The sequence below is a fragment of the Dipodomys merriami genome, unplaced genomic scaffold (genome assembly GCF_024711535.1).
Source record: "Dipodomys merriami isolate MVZ:Mamm:240054 unplaced genomic scaffold, mDipMer1.0.p SCAF_14, whole genome shotgun sequence".
In the NCBI taxonomy this organism is placed as follows: domain Eukaryota; kingdom Metazoa; phylum Chordata; class Mammalia; order Rodentia; family Heteromyidae; genus Dipodomys; species Dipodomys merriami.
In genome coordinates, this window is record NW_027202715.1 from 29,786,853 (window position 1) to 29,811,861 (window position 25,009).

A 25,009-nucleotide genomic window follows, 5' to 3' on the forward strand; every position below is an offset into this window, starting at 1 on the left:
TAGCTATCGACAAATAAAGTTACTACATATTTTCCATTGGATGCTATTTTAACAATGATTAATTATTTCCACATAACCTGTCTCTGGATTCTGCTTTCCTCTGGTGACACCTAGCGTCCAATAGGATTTCAAATAGACCATTTGTCCTTTAAAAGGTTTTTTTTTTTGGGGGGGGGCTTCTTTTTTTTTTTAAAATATTATTTTATTTTATTTGAGAACACACTGTATAGAGGGGCTACAATTACATGGGCAGGATAATGCATACATTTCTTACCAAGCATTGCAGCCTCCTCCTTTGTTTACCCTTCACCTCCCTTCCCAGCCTCCCCCCTCCCCCCACCCAATTATACCCCCCTCCCCCCCCACGCGACATTGTAAAGCTGGTTTTGACATGACATTTTGTACTTCTCATTGTTGCAGCAGGTCCACCTGAATCCTTAAACGACTTGTTTGTCCCCATCTCCTCCACATGTTATAGACATCAAATATAGTGAAAGCGGATTTATTATTTTGTCTGTCATAGGCCTTGAACTCAGGGCCTGGGGTGCTGTCCTGGAGTTCTTTTCTTTAAGGTTAGCACTCTATCACTTTGAGCCACAGCTCCACTTCCAGATTTTTAGAGGTTATTGTAGTTAAATGTCTCATGGTGACTTTTCTGCCTTGGCTAGCTTTTCACAGAAGTCCTCAGATCTCAGCCTCCGGTGTAGCTAGGATTACAAGTGGGAACCACCGGTGACTGGCTGAAAGGTCATTTAAATTAAGGGAGAGATGGGTGAGAATATTGAAAGGGATGAAATTGATCAAGATACATTGTATTCATAATCTGTTCTGTTAAATGGCAACTTCTTCATAGAACTACGTAAAAGTAATAAAATCCAAAAATAATAAGTAAATAAATTTTACAAAATAAATTAAAGCATTCAAAATGGAAAAGATATTTATATGTGATCGTATGTATGTATTCAAAGGTTATATGTCTATGTATGCACACATACATATATAATGTACATACAAGTTCATAATTTAGCTTTATATTTAAAATCAGAACAACATATAAAATCTTCCATCACTAAATTTACATATTTATTCACTCTATTGTGGTTGGACCCATATTTAGGGAATATATATTCATGTTTTATTAAACTATAAATTCTGAATTAACTTCATTTCAACTCAGTTAATTAACAACAATTCTCTGCTCTTATTTTAGCAACAATGAAGTAAAGACTTAATATTAATGTAGCTTTAAAATAACCACAGTGACTGTGTATATTTTATGTGTGAGATAGATAGAGAAGCTATAAATTATTAAAGTCTTGCCTTGGGGATGTTCTTCTTAAACATTTGAACTACTCTATGGGAAAACGCTGTACTAGTTTAAACCTTTGGATTGGTTTTCAGGTAGTTTATAATGAAATATACCTATATGTATACTATGTGTGTATATGAAAAGCATCTACTCTATAGTAGCAGAAGTTATGAAAATGTAGCTTTTAACAATGCGCAGGTACAGGAAAACATAGTTTATTACCTAATACCAAGGATAATGGAAGTAGACTTTCAATTTCCCCTTATTCTGAAATCTTAGCATCTGAGGATTTTACAGTTCTCATAGTAAATTAGAAACCAAATTAATAATTACACTAGTATGTTCAAAATAACTCTTTTTTTGGTTGGTCATGGGGCCTGAACTCTGGGCCTCGGCACTGTGGCTAGGCTCTTCTGCTCATGGCTACCACTCTGTCACTTGAGCCACAGCGCCACTTCCGGCTTTTTATTTTTATTATTAGTAGTAATAGTAGTATTAATAAGTTTTTTTATTGTGAAAATACATTACAGAGGGGTTACAATTACAAGAGCAAGGTAACGAGTACATTACTTATCAAGAATTGTTGCCTCCTCCTTTGTTTCCCCTTCCCATCCCTGCCCTCCCATCGCCCCCCCCCAACCCTGCCAAAGTTGTAAAGTTCATTTTTCGACATAATGTCTTGTACATCTCATTGGTGCAATGGGTCCACCTGTATCCCTATTTAAACAATTTGTTTGTTCTCTTCCCCTCCCCAAATTATACCAACATCAAATACAGTGAAAACAAGGGTTATGTGGGGGAGTGGCATACAAAGCAACAAAATATCATCTTATAAATATGTCAGAAACAATAGCAAGAAAGAAAAACCGTTCTGCTTATGTGACGTTGAGGAGTCAAACCCAGGGCCTCATGCATATAAGGCAAGCACTCTAGCACTGAGCCACATTCCCAGCCTCCTCACAATAACTTTTTAAATTAGGTTTCAATTTAAAAAAAAAAAAATGTTGTAAGGATTTGGAGATCTGTATGACTCTTAATGATATGCTAATACTATACATATTTTGTTTTGCATACTTACTGATATTTGATTTTTCTAATTTTACATGTGAGTTCATTAATTTTTTGTAGAAATTATAAATTGCTTTTCTCTTGCTTTTATTTCCTTTAAACTATCTTATTAGACCCCACCCCCCATTTTTGCACTTTTCGTTTTGCTTTTGTTATTATCATTGTTTTTTCTGCAGTATTCTAAATTATTCTCTCAAAATATTTAAATGCCCTTATTGGAATATAATTACATCCATTAAAGTGTTTAATCTAATGGTTTTTAGTAGATTAATAGAGTTTTGCAACTATCACCATTAATCATGTTTAGAACAGATTTTTATAAACTTAAGAAGGTTATTAAAAGAAAGGGAAATTTATAAACACTAGTCATTATTTTTTCCCTAACCTCAACCATAATTATCAGTAATCTAATTTCTAGTACTACATATTCAGAAGTTGTGGAAAAGTTTAAAAAATATTCCTCTTAGGTAATAGCTGATATTTTATACTGTACTTTCCACCATGTATAATCTATATAAAGAATAAAATCCCTATAAAATCCCCAAATTATTCTTAATTGAGATCAATAAGCATACCTTGAAATTCCTATGAAACTACAAAAGACCCCAAATAGCCAAAGCCACGTTGAATAAAATGAATAAAGCCAGAGGCATCAGACTACCACACTTCAGAATACCCTATAAAGCTATATACTCTGGCATTAAAAAAATGGCAAATGTAAAACACAATGTAACATAATACTGAGCCCTCGAATAAAATTTCATATTACAAACAATAGCTTTCCAAAAAGAACCCAAGAATTTATACTAAGGGAAGGAGCAATCTTCTCAGCAAATGTTTATGGGGAAGATGGGCTTCCTCAAAAATAATATTCATTTTTATTTGTTTTTCACCCTGGGAATCTAATTCTCATAGATCGTAGGTACTCTCTTCCATCTGCCACTTTCAAAGCACCTTGTTATTTTTCTTCCTGACATTTTAGTTTGGGTAATTTTAATTGCTATGTTTTCAAGTTCATGAATTCTGTGTGAACCTGTTGGTGAGTTCACTATAAAAATATATATTTAAAAAAGACCAAGTCCTATTCAGAAATATAAGTATATAACAAATAGCTAAAATAAAAGTTTTTTAACATTATAAAAAGAAATTCTTCGTTTATTTGGGGAGGGGAAAAGAAATAACAAAATGTTAAAATAAGGATACAGGATCTTTATATATTTTTTAAAGAACAATTCATAATATCCCATTATATTCTTTCCTACCAATTCCAAGACTCTACTGAATCTCCTCATTAATGCAAACATATTGTCTAATTCCCAGTGGATTCTGTAATTTATTAATTGGAGGTCTGTAAATATTTTTAAGTTATCTTGGACTTCTTATGTTACATTAATCTGTCATGGATGGGTGAAAGGGATGACATTGAACAAAATGCATTTTTGAAATAAACTGCTTTGTTGAATGACAATTCCTTTGTATTAATACTTAGAGATAATTTAAAAATACACTTTTGTACAAAAACTGCTTAAAGATAATAGTAAAAAGTAATATTTTTAGTCTTTGTAATCAGTATTGTAATGTGCTCTGTTGACAGAACACTCCTCAAGACACAAAGATATAAAATGTATGAATGTATTTTTAAACTATAGTATATAATTTAGGGTATTATATTTACTCCATTAGATTAACTTTGTAAGAATCTCAACATAGTTCAATGATATCGATAATAAGTTTTCTCTAGTCTTCAAGAAAGGGTTATTGTCACTAATATTTGTAACACTTTCCTGATTTTTCTGTATACTTTTTTTGTGTGTCGGTTGTGGGGCCTGAACTCTGGGCCTGGGCACTGTCCCTCAGCATTTCAGCTCAAGGCTAGCGCCCTACCACTTGAGCCACCGTGCCACTTCTGGCTTTTTCTGCTTATTTGGTGCTAAGGAATCGAACCCAGGGCCTCATGCATGCAAGGCAAGCGCTCTACCACTGAGCCCATGTATACTTTTCGTAATAATCAATACTTCAAATGAGTTTGCTTTATTAAAAATGTTAAGACTTTATGGAAACATACTTTATATTTAAATGTTACTTTCTCCTTTAACAACATTTATTTTGCTATTTATCTAACCATAAAGATTTTTAGATGGAAAACTACTCGATATCAATAAAGACTTTCAGCCATATTATGGGGAAGGAGGACGCATTCTGGAGATCCGGACTCCAGAGGCAGTAACCAGCATTAAAAAGCGAGGAGAAAGTTTAGGATACACAGAAGGAGCTTTGCTGGCTCTGGCATTCATCATCATCCTCTGCTGTATCCCTGCCATCTTGGTGGTCTTAGTCAGCTACAGACAGTAAGTATACAAGGATGCTTAACATGGATCATTTCACAGGAATATGTTCAGAAAAACCATACCTGGTAATGTAGATTTGTAGTTACTGTGTAAACCTTCTGGGATTGTCATTCTTCTTGAACCAAGACACTTTGTTCAAGAAATGACAATGCAAACTCATTTCTCACAGATGGCTCAATGTTTCTATGCCTCTACTAGATTTCTATCTCCTAGGATTAGTACATTACAACTTGTAATTTTGTTCTTTCCCTTTTTAAAGAGATCCCTAAAGAATGGCATGAGGTATCCTGGCAAAATATAATATCCTATCCAAATGCCATTCTTCCCACTTCCAAAGATAGGTTTATATCCTCCCTACATTAGCATGTTAGGTTTTTATCAATACTATTAATATTTTTTGCACAGAGATGGAAATGAAAAGTCACAATGGAACAGGTATGATGTTCCATGTGTTTGCCGTATTCTTGGGCAATTGCTAGAGCCTATCTTTCAATATCTGATAACATATTTAAGCTGTGCAGACTTTGTGTTTTTCTCTTTTCTACTGTTGAACACGGGCATTTACTATATGTGTATTTTAATGTTACTTTTACACCTTCTAAAGGATTAAACCAATTCTTAAACCAATAATTGAGGTAGGTTAGGAATAGGTTGGATTTGACACTAAGAATGGAAAACTTTGTGATTGGGAACTGTGAATTTTTTTTTTCTGGAATTAGCTGCCAAGGCTTTTTCTTTTTTTAAGAAAAAAAATTATTGTTGTTGCAGAGTACAGAGGGGTTATGGTTACATAAGTCAGATAAAGAACACATTTCTATTTGAAAAAAAGCGCCTCTTCCCTGGCTCTCTAACATTTGTTTCCTCCTATCCCACCCGCAAGGAAAATGGGGACCAGTTTAAGAAGGAAGTAACTGTGCCGGTGGTTAAAAAAACAAAACAAAAGAAAAGAAATAGCAAATAGGTGTGATAAATCACACAAATTACTCAAGGTAACAAATGCAAGAGATAATATTAGGGCTGCTTTTCATCATATAAAGACATTCGGGGAAGGTAGTATGATATTTCTATATAACTGCTCTCTTCAATCAAACACTGAATTTTCATTCAGATTGAATAAGGCAATATAACTCAAATCTGAAAATTTTAAAAATATACACTCTGCCAGAAGATAATTTAAGAATATTTTAAACACAAAATCAATATAAAACTCTTAATATAACAATTAGGCTGACATATTGGAGTTTATCCTTAAAATTTTAATTGATGCATAAAATATAAATCTATAAATGAATAAATGAATAAACAGTACTGAATATATTTTGTAAACCTTTAAGTTATTGTATATTATTAGTTTTCACATGTATTTTTTATTACATTTATCCCTTTCACTCAATTATTTCATAAAGGGAGTATCATGCTATCCATAAAAGTAGTGAAAAAAATTCTTTGACACCCAAAGTAAGGATCAAAACTGAAGAATTGTGGATGTCATAGTCAACAGACTAAAATTCCACAAATGTTAAAATGCTTAATATATAAACATTTTATAAGGGAATTATTCAGTAGCCTTTTAGTTAGTATGTATAGATTCAGTTTAGTTGTGGATTCTCATAGATTAACAACATTAAATAAATTTGTCCCTGCTTATTTATCAAAGAAAATTTCTAATATTTAAAGATTTAATATATACTTGTACATTCTGCCTATAAATAAAGTAAAAAGGAGTGGCTATTCTTTTATATTTTGACGGAGTTTGAAAATTTCTATGTCTGGAAAAAGAAAAGCAAACAGAATAGAAAAATATGAAAAGCATGATTCCAAGAGTGACCTCCTCCAATTTTAGCTTCAGCTTTAGTGTGAAGCCAAGAGTTTAATCAGGGATTGCTGCAGGACTAACTCCCTTCAGTAAACCACCAACAAGATAATTAAAAAGATCCAATCATCTTCAGTTTTTCCTTTCTCCATTAAATTTAAAAAATCATATCTCTGTGTTTAACTCATTTTTCTTATTCCATTTGGTTCATTCATTCATTTTCTGTAACAAAATATTTAACAGCTTCATAACTGCATTGGAAACAAGAATGTGCCCCTCTTTTTCACTGTCTGATTGAAATGTTTAGCTTCCTTATCATGTCCTTAACTATGTCATGAGTTTAACTTGAAAATAATTCACAATTTAGGGGAAATCATGTTAAAACATTACATGTAATACCTCTAATGCATCTCTCTCTCTCTCTCTCTCTCTCTCTCTCTCTCTCTCTCTCTCTCTCTCTCTCTCTCTCTCTCTCTCTCTCTCTCTCTCTCTCTCTCTTGCTCATTGCTTTCCCAAACAGGTTTAAAGTGTAAGTATAATTATGAGTGTGTTACTCATAATTCCATTTAATACAAATTGTAGTTCAAGACCAGCCCAAGCAACAGTGTTGAAGTCATACTTCAACTGTTAGAGAAAAGGCTCCAGTACAAATTTAAAACAAAGTATCCCAGAACCCTAATTATAGTGCAAGCATCACAGAATGTAATCTCTGTTAGATATATCAAAAATAGTGATTTTTAACTAAAATAACTTTTCAGAAGAGATGGAAAATAAAGGAAAGAAATCCTTGCTGTGCCTTGTTTTATGAAAGAGATCCATAAACCAAGGAGCAGCTTTCCACCACATTTTAAAATTTAAATTACTCATTTTTATTTGGGTAATTCAACATTTATGGGATGAAAACTGATGATCACTAGCAGTGTGACTGTTAAGTCAGGATACCCATATTTATATTTATATCGTCAAGCATATGTAAATTCTTTGTGACAATGTTTCAAAGTTCTTTCTCCTAGCTTTTCATGGAAATGTATGTGAAATAGTATATAGTGTTCCTATTATGAAATAATGAAACCCCAGAACTTGCTATGCTATCTAACTCTGAGTTTAATATTGCCATTTACTTTCATTAACGTGGGCTTCCATGAGTTCTATCTAGCCTTTCTTCATGGAGTCGACATGTTAGAGAACATTGTATGTCAATGATCCCCAGAAAGGATGATTCTGTCATTTTAGCTGTCCAAATACTGTTATACCAGTATTTTTAAGTGGCTATCTCAGAAAACTAAACCTCCCTATTCAAAGACAGTCAGTAGATATGTGTAAGATTTCTACAATGAGTTTTACAAGACAACCTTACTCTACCCAAGACGCCAGGCTGAGTGCACCAAGACAGCACGAATTCAGTCTGCAATGCCTGCAGCCAAGCCAGCAGCTCCCACACCTGCGCCTGTGGCCGCGCCCCCGCCCCCACCCCCGCCCCCGGGCGCACATCTCTATGAAGAACTGGGAGATAGTACCATGTAAGTACACCTTTCAGGAGATGCCATGTGTTGAGTTTAACTCAAACCTGATGTGAAAATACAGGTTACTTGGATTTATTTTTAAGCTGAAAAAGAGGCAAAAATGAAAACTCAAGGGAATTTGAAAATCAATAGCCAAAAAAAGAAAAGTAAAAAAGAAACGCAGTACTCGAGTACTCATTTGAGGATGCAGTTATCAGCCCATCTTCAGGGTCAGAAAGACATTTTTCTAAAAAACCTGTAAATAGATTCTGGAAACTAGATATTTTCATGTAGGAGGGAAAAGAAAGCACATCATAAAATGGTAATTCCCAGTTTGAGATCCAAGACATTTCCCATTTAGTAATTTAGTAAACAAAATAGCTTAAACTCATGGACGTTTCTCATATAGTATTTTAGAATATTTCACCATATTGTAATGAAAATCTGATGAAATTAAAGAAATTCAAGATCTAAATAATGAACTAACACCCATTTCCTTGTTACTGACAGTGATCTATTATGTCTTAACATTCTCCTACACAATTGGGAATTTTTAACTCAGTTTAAAGCATGTATTTTGTAAGAAACAATTAATATGCTGTTATATCAAACATTTCTATCAAATGATGCTATTTACATAACCAACTTACTTTTTGTAATGTGTAGTTGGTCTATATGTTGAAAGTTTCTGAATGACTAATTATGGGCTGACATGGAAAATAAGCAAAAATATAAAAATTAGAATGTTCCTAAACTGAATTAAAAAAATCTATTAACTAGAGTATAGTGAGGAAAAGGACTAAACTAAACCTGTGAGACTTGCATTTACTAGCAAAATAAGCCTTAAAACTCCTGAAACCCCCTTTTAATGGTGCAGCTAGTTTACACATATATTTTAATATTGTATGATACACTAATAATATCAAACATGCACTGTTAGATAATTTTTAATACTGATAAATTTATATATGTTCTATTTTAATGTTAAAATTAAACAAGGTAGAATTTGAAACATAACATAGTGTTTTTACAATAATAATACAAGGATCATGCTTTAAATACATACTTCTTTTGTGTTTTTTTTTTTTACTTTTTTCCCTAAGTTGAATATAATGGTCTCTTTTTGACTTATTGCTGAATTAGGAATTGAGCCAATATATTTGATTCTCTTTGGTTATGATGCCTACCACTAGCAAAAAGTTATAGAAAATAAAGCGTTAAGCACAAAGGTAAGTGTATTAACATAGAAGATAAAGGAAGGACACATTTTCATTTTAATAGAAACAGGAATATTGAAGCATCACCTGGAATCAATATAGTTTGGCAATGGTAATTTGCATGTAACAGCACATAAAAAGTATTTGAAAAATTGTAATAAAACAAATAGAAGGTTTGCAGTTATATGCTGAGAGGTTTTAAGTTCTATATATTTAATTCTCATTTTAAGAAATGTTTACCCTCTCAAATATTTTTAGTAATTACCCATTCCCTTTTTCCAAAACAAAATATATCTTTTTTTGTCAGTCCATATGCTCTAAACTGGATTTCTTAAGGACATAGGATCAGTTCTTAATTATATATAAAAATTGTATTTCAGGTTTGAATTAACTAGGTTTCACAGAAGGGAATTTTACATACCAGAAAACAGATTATGATAAATAATTTCATGTGATAATACACCCAAATAAATTCCATGCAATTATATAAAAAGCTAGTAAATATCATTATAATGAATAAACATAAGAAATTTACAAGGTGTGTTATCTTTCTTGGATATACATATTGTGTAAAGCAAGTTCCTGTTAGTATTTTTATAATCATAGCCAATTAACTGTAGTTAAAACTTTTTTTTTCTATCACATGTTTTCTCTTTCTCACCTGTGGATACATAGGCATAAGTAAGTAATTAATATCATTCTCATACAAGAGTGTTAGAACTCAAATGTAACAGAATAGACTAAATGCTGTTTTTACTGTATATGAAGTAATCATCATATTTTGCTGTGGGATCATTTGCTTTTACCTTCCATATTCAGTTTCTTTTTAGTGTCTTGAAATGGCATGCACCTTATATCAATGTTCCAGTTACAGTATTTGGCCTGCCAGAAAAATAGATTCAGACTCTTATTATAATTGGTTAAGATAGGGAAATAGATAAATGATAGAGATATAAATGATAGGTAAGTAGACAGATGAAAAATAGATGATAGAAAGATGATGGTTAGATCTTTTAATCATATGTGATCTGATATTAGACCATAAATAGAACTACATTAAACAATAGCCATGTACTGTCAAGTTAAATGATTTTTGACATTTTTTTTTAAAAAAACCTTCTCAATCTGAGGAAAGCTAGAAATATTTTGTCTCTTCATTTCAATTGCTTGCAGTTTCTAGTTATTTTAAGGGACTTAATATTCCAGGTAAACTTGTGAAAGACTAAAAAATTCTATTTTTGCCAAATGACTAATTATCAACTGTAACTCTATATACAATTTTGTTCCTTAACCTATTACTATTACCATAATTTTCAATGTGCCTTTCTCTATATTTTCTATACAAAATATCCCCCTTTTGTTTTCATTCTTTCTGGGTGAGCAAATATGAAGCTATTACCAAACTTAACCTGTGAGAGCAAAATTTATAGAAAACTACAACTACCTGCCCTGTCCCCCATAACTTTTCAGGAGGGCAAGTCCAATGATTCTAACAGGGGCACTTCATTTGTACTGTTTGACTTATTCCATTTTAATTGTACCTCAAGGATATTTAAGATTCATTATCCATGCATGAGAAAATCTTGCAATGATATCATAACAATATTATTTTATCATAAACATTTTCATTAAAGATGAGTCTTGACTAAAAATTGAGCTAAATCAGATTTGAAGGAAACATTAACAGTCCTTCTGTTGATTGATATTGCTTATGATGAGTTAAATTTGACTGAGGGTAAAAGTTAAGCAGTGGCAACATAAAAAGTCTGTTCAGACTTGTTGCATGAAGTCAATTTCTTAATTACATTTTTGAGCTCTGTGAGAACTCCCTTCTGACTTTGGGGACTGGAATTCTCTTAATCTGAGAAATGGAATATCCTTCTGTATTCTCTTGCAAATTTTGTCACGGATCAGAAAGCATTTTTAGCTCTAGGACAAAATTACTGAGATGAGTGAGATGTAATAGGCGAAGTAACTGACTCAGTTACAGACAAGAATTTTTATGCCTAACAGCAACTGTCTGAGTAACTTCAAGCAAGGCAGAGGATATGAAATCAAAGGCTACGATGCTTGCTTGCAGGTTGGAGAATGGAGATTGATACATGAATGAACTCTAAATGTGTGTGTGTGTGTGTGTGTGTGTGTGTGAGAGAGAGAGAGAGAGAGAGAGAGAGAGAGAGAGAGAGAGAGAGAGAGAGAGAGAGAGAGAGAGAGAGAGAGCGTGTGTGTATGCTTTTCTGTGTTAAACTAACAGGAAAAAAAGAAGTCGAGATTGAAATTTTTTAATGAAAATCTCTCATGTTAATCACACTTCATAAAATTTCCTCGCTTAATTTTTTATAGAATAGGGACAAGAAAATTGTGTTTGTGTCAATAGATTAGTATTATTGAGCTTTTAAAAAAATCAAGTAGTAAGAACCATAAAACATCTTTCTCATGAAAAATTATATTACAATCTGTTTCCTTACGTTTCATTATCTTCTTTTCTTTCAAGTCTTTTCCTTCTCTACCATTTTGAACAAAGCAGGGGAACTAACTCAGTCTCAGAAGACAGGAAAAGTCAGCAAGTTGTGATGCCATTTTCTCCCAGCCCCCTTGAGGCACCCAAGCCAACCCCTATAGATGGATCACTGAAGAACATCCACCTCAATCCTACAAGAAAACTCACATTTCTTTCTGATGAGGAAGACTTAAGTGCCCATAATATACTTTATAAAGAAAATATAGATCAAAGATCAACAAATTCAGACATTTCACTGAGAACAGGTTTTGAAGACTCAGGTTTACCCAAAACACAACTCAAGAGCCAATCTCTAAGGGGCTCAAGAGAAAAGATTCAGAGGATGTGGAAACAGCCAGTCAGCTTACCTAGGAGACTGATGTGTAAAGTTCCACACAGAACAGAAACCATAGACCTATTGAACTTGCAGAGCACAAGGCAAAATGCTGAATACGAAAGCATTGAGATGCATCCAAGGAAGAAAGGTAGCAGCAATCCACTGTGCACAACAGAAGATGTAAACTTGACAGAGGAAAATATAAGGCAGAGAGAAACACTGAACATGCAAGGTACACAACAGTTGAAATGTCTATCTTCAGACTCCTCCTTTTCCTCTTCTTGGTCTCACTTCTCATTCTCTACTTTGCCAACTATTTCAAGAACTGTGGAGCTCAGATCAGAACCTAGCATCATAACTTCTCCTGCTGACTCTTCCTTGGAACTTTCTCCTGTGAGGACTTGTGCTTCAAACACTCTGGACGTCAAGAGAGACACACCCACGTGTATCACAGACGTTGAAATAAGAAGGAATATTTTTGAAAATCCTTCCTATGTACCTAACATCTCTCCTTTATCTTCTTCCAATCCTTCTCTGCCTCCTCACACTGACCCTACTCTAGTCCTTACTCCCCTTGCTCTTTCATTTTCTCCTTCTAGTCCCTCTACCCTTCCTCCTCCTCTTCCTCCTACACCACATCTCTCATTTTCTGTTCCTACTTCTACTCCCTTAACTACTTCTCCTTTACTTCCTCTACATTCACTTCCTGTTCTTCACCCATCCACTCTCCATCTTCCTTGTCCACTGCCTTCTTCAGCTACAGGTCTAACTACAGAGAATAGTTGTATACCACCTGTTAGACGTACTACCAATACCACAACTGCCATAGAAATTAAACCTTCTACGACAGAACTACCCACCACAATGTGTAATGCAGACACTCAAAAACAACATAAAAGCATCTTCAAACATATTAAAAATTTAGCCGAACTTGAAAAGTCAGTATCTAATATGTGCAGTCAAATAGAAAAAAACTATTCACTCACAAAAATCTCCAAACCTCCAACAGAGTGTCCTTCAGAGAAAGCAAATATGGAAACGACATCTGAACAAAAACAAGAGAGTGTTTTTGAGGGCACTGAAACACAGTGTCACAGTCAGTCTACTGCACTGTAATGTTGCGTTTCTGGTCTTAACTTGGCAAATCCTTTATTGACCATAGTCTTCAAGTTGAACATCAAATTTGAACATCAAGGAAGATTTCACTATCTTAGCCCAAACTTGGTGCAATGCTGTTTTCTTCACCTTTTTTTTTAATTTAAAAGATTATTAACATCATCACCACTAACTCACATAGTAGATTTATCTTAACTCTTTAAAACTACAAAATAGCATTATTTATCCTACAATTATTTTAAAAGTAAGTAATTTTAATCTATTTTTAATGGGGGAGTTATGGGCAACAAAGTCAGTTATCCAACTTAAACCAAAGGCTTGTTTATCATGTTGGTGCAGTGATTCTTCTTTTCCTTTTAAATGGTAGCTTTAAATGAATGTTTTAGGAGAAATCAGACTATTGTCATGTACACTGAAAGTGATACCCTAGATCTTATTTTCTTGAAGCCTATGTATTTGGTAAGAGAAAATACTTACAAAGTAAGATGTTATGTACCTAGAGTTCTAGGGAATGACAGAAGACATAGGGTATTTTTTCAAAATAAACCCCAGGTGCTATCATATGCAGTCATCTGTTTTCATATGAAAACTTCCTTTACTCTGGCTTGCTTTTATACTGCTATTATGCTTATAGGTCTGATAAATCTTTTACTTTTTGTTCCAATTGCTGTCTAACTCTATTTATTTCTCCTGTGTTTTCCCTTTTGTTCTTTATAATGAAAATAAATCTCAAGTTGTTGACTTTTGTAAGCCATTTCATTTTTCCCATAGGTGTTTAAAGTGTTATTTTATTTTGGTTTTTCACATTATTACATCTCCTTAATTATGTCTTATGGCCTTCTCCTTCAAAAGACAATATGTATGTCCATTTCAATAAGTTTAATATATAACTTTCATAAGAATCAAGAGAGATTATATTTATTAAATGACCATCAATTTTATGTAGGCCTTTGCTTCTTATATTAGGCAAGGAAGATAAAAAAATTATATGATAGGAAGAAATTTCTATAGTCATAGTAGTAGTCTTAGCATTGTAGAACTTAACTTGTAGTCTTAACATTGACCATGCTAAGTATCACTCTCTTTCCACCTTCTTCATGAAACTTGTATACCGAACTAAGCTTGCTTAGCTCAATTACATACCTACATACTATATATACTTATTTGTACACAAAGAAACACAATATAAAATACATGATCATCAAATTATTATTTCTCATGAAACACATAGAATCAATTTTATTTATTGGAAATCCTGGTTTTGAGTACAAGCATAATTATGTGTTTAATTTTGGAGTTTTCATACATTAGAATATATAGAAAGAGTTACAGTTACAGATTATACTTTGTGACTATTCCAGGAAAATAGCAGATGATTATGAAACAACTAAGAGTGTCATCAGAAATTCTGTTGTATCTTTTAAGTAACAGAAAATTTCTTGAAATCTCCAGGTAAAACTGGCATTTGATAGTTACATCTTCAAGTATAGTCATGTAGGTTGGGAGCCCTACAATGTGTCATTTCAAAGTTTTGCTCAACATATACATGATGTGACATGTATTGAAGGTCTTAATCTGACATTCCTAATTAATGAGATCAGATAAAAACCAATCTGTGAGTCTAATTACTTCCATTAGCCCATCTGCTTCTAATTCTTTTCATCCAAATCAAAAGTAATTTCTTTCTTGGGGTTCTTGAACATGATCTTTTTTCTTTCTTTCACTGAAAAACTTCAGTTGGAGTTTTTGTTGGCAGCTGGTCATATGCATGAGAACTTGTGCTATTTGGCGGACTCTGACAAGGTATTATTCACAACTGTGAGACTTTAATGTGAATGTGTGTTTTTAAGCTAATTTCTACAACCTTTTTGCAAATTTGAAACTTAGAATTCCCTAACAACAAAATACACAGTATGTAAGAAATACAAATATTTTTGGATAAGTACTCATAGAACTATGAAATTGTTACATTGAGCCTTTCTATAACATTTCAATTGTGATTGTATATTTTCAAATTTTGTGTATTAAAATGAAACACTTCTACAACTTTGTATTTAATACAGTTTTTATTTTCAGATTATATTTGGGGTTTTCTATCTTCATAATAAATCTGTTAAAATATTTTCTATGAGTCCCATAAATATTAATGGATACAGAAGTTGAAACATTCTTTCCTGCTCAGTTTGCAGCCCCTACAAAGTGAAAACCAGCCACTAAGAAAAAGAATATTTCTATGCATTTGTTAAGCTTTCTTTAATGCATAATGAATGATTAGATACTTCATTTAGAATATAGTAAAGATGACTATATATTTTTCATTACTAAAAGTAAGCACAGTACACACATAGAGTAGAAAATGAATAATTAATATACGTTTGGTTAAAAACTACATAAAATATTCACTTAAATAATTTCAGCCACTTTTGAAAGAACAAAGAGAACTATAAACAATTATTCTGTCACATATATTTCTGCCTTTGAACTAAAACAGGCAGTATAAATAAACAGTAAAGGGGAAGGGCACTTTCAGGCTAATGGAAACAGTGTGGTTAAATCTATTATTTTAAAACTTTTTGGCAGTTATGGAAAATGATGTTAATGAAAAGAAATAACTAAATATCCCACAAAACAAAGTATCTGTGCTTGGATTTTTTTCATATGATGTATGCGACTTAACTTTCATTATTAAAATTTAAAGAAGAGTTTTCCCTAGCTCTGAAAAAGAATTCGAGTAACAGTTGAATAGACCTAAAAGTTAGCATGTCTGAAAATACTGGAAGAACTTGTATAAACTCTAAAATTCAATGTTAAATTGTGAATAGAATTTTATATCCTTATATTATCTATACCATTATATTATCCATATTCCCAGTTTCACTAAGTAATCCACTATTCTATTTTAATATGCTTTTAAATAAGTAGATTTATCTATGATAGCCAGAGATATAAAGATATTCTAAAGATTGGTTTATTGGACTTCAGAAACTTGTATTTATTCATTTATAAAAAATCTTCATTACATATATTTTACATTAATGCCATATAGGATGGTCAACAACAGTTTAATAAGTTAAGTCAACTGTTTAACTCAGAAGGAATAGAAATTTCATAATTGATTCACATTGAATATGTTATACTCTCTTTTCCTATCAAGTTCAGTCAAATATTTCACCATTGCCTAGTACATAAACATTAGTATTCTGTGTTTGGAATGTTTGAGTATTATATGTTTAAAACTTCATTTTCATTCTAGTAAAGTAATTTACAGTGAAAAGTAGCTAATATTTTTCACCCTGTACTCATGGCATCATTGTTAATATAAGCAAACAAAATTATGATTATTTGGAAGTATATGTTTTAGTTGTATAGTTACTTTTTAGCCAGTACTGTTTTCCCCATTTTTTTTTGCTTCAAGAGGTATACCACATAGAGATAATATAAAATATTTTATCTTAATGAAGCATCAGATATTCAAAGCATGTTAGAAACTATTTTGAAAAAAATAGACTTTGGGGTTGTTTATAGGAAATGAGACTCTTCACTATTATTTGTTTCTAGTAACAGGCATAAAATATGATCTTCCAGTCCTGCTAAAGTTATGAAATACATTTCTCACTAAGACATTTTATAGTGAAAAATCAGCTTGTTTTTATTCAAAATATTTTAAATGGCCCTTATCTTATAGGATTACCTAATCTTAAATTCCAACATATTTAATTCTGATTTCTTTATTTCTGCCTTTCAGGAGAGGTTATGCATCAGAGGTAAGGGCTTTGAGGCACTATGTTCTAACAAGCTTACAAGGAAATTACTTACATAGAACTAATACACTTGCTTTGAAACTACATCACTTTCCTTTTACTTAATCAAAACCACTATTTCTATCTCTTTGCTATGTTGTTTCTATGCTTTGGGATTTTAAGTCTACTATTCAATGGATGAGGCAGATCAGTTGCTTATATTTTCCAAAATAAATTGCTTTGGTCCTAGATTACAATTATTCAGTAATGTGATATTTTTCTAAATTTGTTTTTCAATTACATAAGTATAATTTAGAAGTTGTAGGATAACTTAAATTTTATTTTGTTTACTGCCTAGTCACTACATTAAACCTTGACATATTAAGTACTTTGTTTAATTTCAGAGCAATTAGAAAACCCTGAAATAATGTGTGGGCTTTTTGTTGTTGTTGTTTTTAAATAAAGCTCTGGGATTTCTATTCTATTATGATGACTCCTTATCTGCCAAGAAGATACTGGATATTCTGACTAATATGCTTTGACTTGATTTATTGACAATGCTGTTATCAGCGAGTCACTGAGAACCCAGTTTATCTTTTACCATTAAGTTTCTCAGCCAAGCAAAGAAAAACAATATTTGACCTTTTTGGCTTATAATTTAAAATCCACAAATTCTAGATTATATAGGAATCAAGTTGAATGCTTAAATGCATAACTGTTTTTCAGTGATGAACATAATATTCAACAGTTGAATTTATGTGTCTCTTCCTTTTAAATAAGTAACATAATTAGGCTGAGTCACTAGCAGTTCTGTCTTAAAAAGGAATGAGTACCATACCATGTCTTATATATGTTCTTGAACACATTACTACAGTATCTTTTGTATGTTCTAGTCTTCTTCCCAATGGAACAATGAAGTTTATTATTATTGAAGAGTAAAGAGGACAAGATAAAGGAAAGTTAAACTTTTAAAAAGAATTATATATTTAAGAATTTTTTGAAGCATCAATAATTCTGAAGCATAAAAGATCTTTGTAAAATTCTATTTATTAAGGGTATTAAATTTGATGGTAGCTAAAACAGTGATAAAATCAAAACAAAGGAATTGTTTTTCACTTTGTTATGAAGAATCATCTATATTATTTCCTTTTTTGGTAGTTGTAACATTATTAATGAATCATAATCCCACACAGTTTTAAACTGTTGCCTATTTTTCTTCTCTTTACTCATTCATGTTCTACCTTTTCCAATGAAACTATTTTCTAAATCTTTTTTTTCTATTTTCATTTCCTTTGGTAGCACCAACAACTGCTGAGGCCTTCTCTTCTTAAACCAGAGGTATAAATTTTCATTTTCTTTTCAACTTCACAAGATCTTTGGATAATTCATTTGATTTTAATTCTTTTATGTCTATCTTTCTTACAAAAAGACAGAGAAAATGGAGAGGAGAAAAGGTAGTTTTCAAATTGATTAATAATAAAATAGGCTTGGTAACACCTATAATCCTTTATATTTATGAGACTGAGAATAAGAGGACAGACAAGACAAAATGCTCGCAAGATCCCCTTCTTAGTGGGTAGGAAATGTGGTATATGCCTGTCATAAAACCTGAGATTAGGTACATAGCAATTCAAGGCAAATATGTTCAGAAGAGTCCACCTGTACAGAAAAAGCTAGAAATAGTTGCACAAACCTACTTACTCCAGAGAGGGAGTGAAACTTAAATAGGATTAGAGTCTAAGTGAAGCAAGCATGAAGCCCTGAGTTCACACTCCAGTATGGCTTGTATATATATATGTATATATATATATATATATATATATATATATATATATAGAGAGAGAGAGAGAGAGAGAGAGAGAGAGAGAGAGAGAGAGAGAGAGAGATTATATATATATATAGTCGAATTACCTCCCTACTCCTTAAGAAGTGTCCATTTTCTAAATTTGTTGCTTTGTTTTCTGGAAATAGACAAGCATAAAATGACTCATGAGCCTGGTCAGTAGTTATTTTTCTAATGTATAAGAATTCACAGCAGCATGCTTGAAGTCAGGCTTAGATTAAGGAAACCATGAATGAAGAATGTCACTATCTGTCCAGATTCATAATACTGTTTTGTGGCACAATGATATTTTTAATTGCCTAATGAATGGCATATTCTCATGCTGTGGCTGGTTTTCATAGTTATCTAACAAATGCATACCTTATCATTTCTCTTTACAGCTAAAATTCTTCGCTGCTAAAATAGTAATTCTAAAATACTCATTTTCTTTTTAATATATTTAGGGCATTTTATTTTTCATTGTTGAGTCAGACTCACTAGGTAGCTTAGACTGGCATTGAATTGACAATATCCCTACCATAGCGAATGCTGGGATTATAGGTGTGTATGACTGTGGCTAGGCTAACATTTGATGAGCTTCATTTACAGACACTTAATTCATTTTCTTAAAGAACAAAATAATTTCTTTACTAGAAATCTGGACATGGAGGTATAAGAAAATTGAAGTTTTATGAGATGCTAAACAATTTTTTTTATGAAAAAAATACCACTGATTCAGAATAATCACATTGAAAGTCTAAGTGTAAGTGACTGAATGTATGACCCTAGTCAAGATATACATCTTCCTGCACATGAATTTTATTCTAAACACTTTCCATCCTGAAAGTGTCAGTGGTAATATGGAACACATGTTTCTGGCTCAGCAAATGGAAAGTGGTCCAGTAATGCGAGTCACAATGGATATTCCCTTTGCATCAATGCAAATGCTTCTAAGACGCAAAGATAGTTTTATCCTGCCTGTGTGAACAGAAGCAAAAAAAAAAAGTGAATTTTCAAAATAATATAGTCCATTTGATAGTCTCATGAAGTCTCTTTTTATTGTAATATTTTCTATAGTTTTCTAAAAAAAAAATCGTATTCTTCAGGTAAAGGGAAATCAGTAGGGTCATCCAGTATCTCATGTTTTATTTAAAGCTCACTCACTTTTGAAAGAGAGTTGCATATAATTTGTCTCTGGTACCATTTCTAGACATGTTCCACCATTTGACAAATTAGTCACATCTCCAGGATTTTAAGAATGACTGTTGGTTTGTTTTCCAGCCAATATCCGCCATTATTTTCAATGTTTCAATTATTTTGGCAAAGTGAACTATTTTTAACATCATGGAATCCTGAGCAATTGGTTTATAAATTCTCTGGAAAATACAGTCTTCTGGTAATCTACTAGAGAACAGTGTGATTGTAAAGTTAAATGACTTTAAGAATCCATAAAGTAGCTGAAGCAGGTAGTTCATGGCCTGTAATCCTAGCTTATACTCAGGAGGCTGAGATCTGAGGATCATGGTTCAAAGCCAGCCGGCCAGGAAAGTCCGTGAGACTCTAATCTCCAATAAAGCACTAGAAAAAAGGAAGTGGCACTGTGGCTCACGTGGTAGAGCTCTTGCCTTGAGCTGAAGAGCGCAGGGACAGCGCCCAAGCCCAGAGTTCAAGCCCCATAACTGACCAAAAAAAAAAAAATTCCATAAAGTAGTGTAAATAAAAGTATGTAAAAGTAGCAGATTCCAAGGTGATTATGGATATAAATGTAAACAATGTGGCTGGAGGTATAGTATCAAACAAGAGATAGTGTATTATATGGGAGGATGTTGTACCATTAACTCTATGACTTATTACTTATGGAAATATTCTCACAGAAACCTTTTTGGTGGCATTTTCAGATTAAGATTGATTTGAGAGATAATTTAATCTTTTTAAGTGATGTTGGATAATCTTTGTACAATTAGGAGTCACTGTTCATATTTGTCATTGTCCATAGTGTGCATAATACAATATTTACTTCATTTCTTTTCTCCCTACAAATGAAAATTACTTAATAAGTAAAATTATTTCAAATTACTTAATAAGTAAAAAATAAACTTAAAATAACATAAAGTCATTCAGGTTAGAATTCCCACACTAAGATTTCAGAGGACAGTGATTTTCCTTAATTCATACTACATCAGTATTAACAAAATTAATTCTCATAAATAGTAAATAATCTATGCCTAGGGTATATCTGGCATGGCCTGCTGGCCATGTAAGGCCTGCAAAACCATTTGCTATAGGAAAGAACAGACATGTGTGCATCTCAGTCATCTGCATGTGATCCAGAGGTCTGTAGTGATAATTCTGTGTGTCCCAGATATGATGTGATAAATATCTAAATGGCCTTATGCAGGAAACAGCCTCTCTAAAGGGGTTTCTGTGGCCACCTACAGTTTTTCCCTCTCTTCCTACATTGCAAATAGAACACAGTTAACATTTAGTATTTAATCTGCTTATCATATTAAAATAAAAATTCAACAGAGAAACATAAAGAAATCAAATTTATTAGACATCGGAAAGTGTTTTATTCTGAATCTCTTAGGAAAAGCATTTTTAAACTGTATTTTGTTTTCTTTTTTTTGGTATTGGGGACCAAACCCAGGACATTGCACTAGCTAGGCAAGTTCTTTGCCACTGAGCTACCTCCCAGCATAGAAAAGCATTTTTATATAGGAGCAAACCTTTACAAAATAATTTGTTTGGGTTTAGTTGTACAACCTTAGTCATATCTCCACACCAACGAAATATTTAGTTTACAAAATTAAATCTGGGTTTAGCATTTGATATCTTAAAATGTAAACTGCTTTGTGAGTTATCACACATTCACTCAAAATCTTAATGAATTAATTAGTAAATAATTTCCACCTGGTGATTTCATTAAAATAATGTTAAAGGAAGAATACCAGGTATAAGAAAACTATTAGAATAAAAATTAATGTCATGATTTTCTTCAATATTAAAGTCAGTTGATAAATTTAGATTTTATCAAATATCAACTTAATATTTGTAATTTCAAAAGTTATGCAAAAGCATCTGGAAACTTTAATAGGTCATTATTAGTAAAAAGTACTCAAGTAAGTTCTAATAATTTTATCTTTTTGTAAAATATTTGCAGTCAGAAAAATTTAAATATGTATGACTAACATTTAACTAAAATTACTTTGACAGGAATGTTTTAGGAATCATTCGACTCTGGGTATGAAAGTCTTACTTCGAGATGAAATAAGAACTTGTTTTCAAATGCATTTCTCTTTTTGAACAATAGGAGTTATCCATGGAGTCTGGGATTGATCCTGGCCAGGAATATGGACAAGATTATTACAGTTATGAGCATGGGTACATCTTCAGACTTTTTATTCAGAATCTTATTATGATTTATAAGGCATTATTAATTTGACATATTAATAGCATTTATTTTAAAAATCAATTAAATTTATATTTGAAAATGTGTAATATATCTAGCTTTCATTTCAGTCAAGTTTTAGTCATTTAAAAATATTAATATTGGTCATGCTTCTAGAAATGTGGTAAAGTTGTTTTAAACTATTTAAATGGGAAATAGAAGTCAAATATATTTGCTCAATTCCTAAATTCACCATTTTACATGATATATGTTACACTATATTGAACAAGTCTTCATGAACTGTCTAAGAAAAATTTAAAAGCAGAAAATATATTTAAATGAATATGTAATCATATTTCAGAAGTTACACACACACTCATCTATATATACATCTATGTGCTTTATGTTGACTTCTTTTTGAGTTCTTAATGAAGATGCATTATTCCTTTTTTTTTTCTCATTCTAGCCTCTCCCCAAATTTATATATGAAATAACTCCACTCTTTTTTTGTTGTTATTTCAGGGTACCATTATGGCAAAAATCTTTGGTTCTCAGGTAGTAATTATTATCCTGTAGATCCGTAATTAATTTACAAGGAACTTAACAGATGCTGAATAAAACATCTAATGATTAAATGATGGAGAAAAAGAAAGAAAGAAACAGAAACAATTCATGGTAGATTCTACCCTGAGCCTTTGAAAACCTATTTAAGTTGTAAGTTTCATTACAGGTATGAAATGCCTCAATATGGAAGTCGTCGCCGATTGCTGCCCCCTGCTGGCCAGGAGGAATATGGTGAGGTGGTTGGTGAAGCTGAGGAGGAATACGAAGAGGAAGAGGTAATGAGTTTTATTCCATAAACTAAAGAATAAAATTTTCTGTCTTATTTGGCAAACAGGCTAAACAAAATAGTTTAAACTTGAGAAAGGATAGCTGTTTTCCATAGACTCTCAACAAAGATAGCCATTTCATTCCCTAATCTATGGAAGGAAATCAGTCTGAAATAGTTTATTATTTTCACCTCTTTAAAATGTCAAACATTTATGAAAGGCTACAGTAATTTTTTCTAGAATTGTAAATGTTGCTGCATGATGACAGACAGTATTATGATTGAATATACTTAGGATTACATAATAAAATATTTACTTTGTTTCTTTGCTCCCTACAAATGAAGATTATGAAAAGTATAGTCAACAAATTTTAATTATCAGGGAAGGCTGAATATTTAAGCATTATTTTTGGAGACATTCTGAAATTCATATTTGAAATAATGTTAGTTATTTCAAATTCTTTCCACTTGGCCTGCAAATTATTTGGCAACTTATTTTCCTCAAAACTAACAAATACAAAACAAATATCCATGTGGTTGTACCCTGTTCAAAACTTAAGAAATTAATGGAAACTGATATGTCACATAGCTTTAAGTTTAATTACCATATTTCCAGGGGTAAAAAAAAATCCTAAATGTTAGCTAAAGTTGAGAAAAGAAAAAAAAAAGCAATCATGGTTTATCTAGATTAAGACAGAAAAGCAACTTTGAGCAGTAGAAAAGAAAAAAAATAATTTTCGTAGTATACGGATTAGAGAAAATAATTTATTTTGTTAATCACCCTTTCTAAACACACTGGAGGATTTTGTAATTGTTTTCTAAAATTAGTTATATTTCTTGAATGAGGTTATCATCTTGAAGATAATTTGCACTTAACTTTATAGGACAAGGCCAAGAGGTGACTATTTGTAAGATAAAACTTCAATTGCATTTTTCACAATTTTCAGGAGAAGCCCAAGAAAATTAAACCCAAAGTTGAAGTTAGAGAGCCTAGTGAGGAGGAAGTAGTTGTAACTATTGAAAAACCACCACCAGTGGAACCTCCATACACAACATGGAAGAGAGCCAGGATATTCCCAATGATTTTTAAGAAAGTCAGAGGGCTAGCTGAGAAAAGAGCTGGCGTTGACCTGGAAGGGGAAGAGTGGCAGAGACGCCTTGAGGAAGAAGATAAAGATTACTTAAGGCTAACTCTAGATCAAGAGGAAGCTACAGAGAGCACAGTCGAATCAGAAGAGGAATCCTCAAGTGACTATACAGAATACAGTGAAGAGGAATCTGAGTTCAGTGAGTCTGAGACCACAGAAGAGGAATCAGAGTCAGAGACTCCCTCTGAGGAGGAGGAGAGCTCCACTCCTGAATCCGAAGAAGAATCCGAATCCACGGAGTCAGAAGGAGAAAAAGCAAGAAGAAACATAGTGCTAGCACGAAGAAGGCCGGTTGTAGAGGAGGTCAAGAAAGTCAAAGGCAAGAAGGAGGAACCACCTGAAGAGCAAGAAGAGGCAGAAGAGCATGCAGGAGAAGAGGAAAGCGAATTAGCCCCCATGGAAGAATCTACAGACGTGGAAGGTCGAGAGGTCCTTGAGGAGGGCAGCGCTGAATCAGCTTCGGTGGAAGGAGGTGTGGAGAGTGAAGAGGAATCAGAATTAGCCAGTAGTAGTTCCAGTAGTAGTGAAAGTCAAACAGGAGGTCCGTGGGGTTTTCAGGTACCAGACTATGACAGGACCAAGAATGTAAGCCACCAGAAGTCTCCAGGAGCAAACTCTGAAGGTTATAACACAGCACTTTGAAAGAGATCACAGTAGGTGGCAGTTTTGCCTTGATGAGTGCTCTTGTGTGCAGTGCCTTCTCTGTGTTCTCTGAGGTGACTCTTGAAGGAGAGGAAATTGACTTTGATTGCCTTCTGTCTTAAGATCAAAAACATCTAGTAAAGTGATGATATATATGCAACCCAATAGGTTCATCTGTTAAAAGATTAAAGAAGACCAGTCCTTCCTCTAATTGCAATCAGGGACACACA

At 32.6% G+C, this 25,009-nt stretch overlaps 1 protein-coding gene across 3 annotated transcripts in view; it reads left to right on the forward strand.

The window, feature by feature from the left end:
- Pcdh15 (protocadherin related 15) overlaps positions 1–24,779 on the forward strand; it is a 620,145-nt gene extending 595,366 nt beyond the window's left edge. For 2 of the 3 annotated variants that reach the window (XM_070020439.1, XM_070020438.1), the window contains exons 30-32: positions 4,507–4,725; positions 7,906–8,058; positions 11,752–13,210. In XM_070020439.1, coding sequence (XP_069876540.1) covers positions 4,507–4,725; positions 7,906–8,058; positions 11,752–13,210 — 1,831 coding nt within the window. Of the gene's footprint in view, positions 1–4,506; positions 4,726–7,058; positions 7,068–7,905; positions 8,059–9,932; positions 9,939–11,751; positions 13,211–22,890; positions 23,000–23,936 lie in introns of those variants that run through there. The other variant, XM_070020440.1, reaches the window with a different exon arrangement.
- The last annotated feature ends 230 nt before the right edge of the window (positions 24,780–25,009 follow it).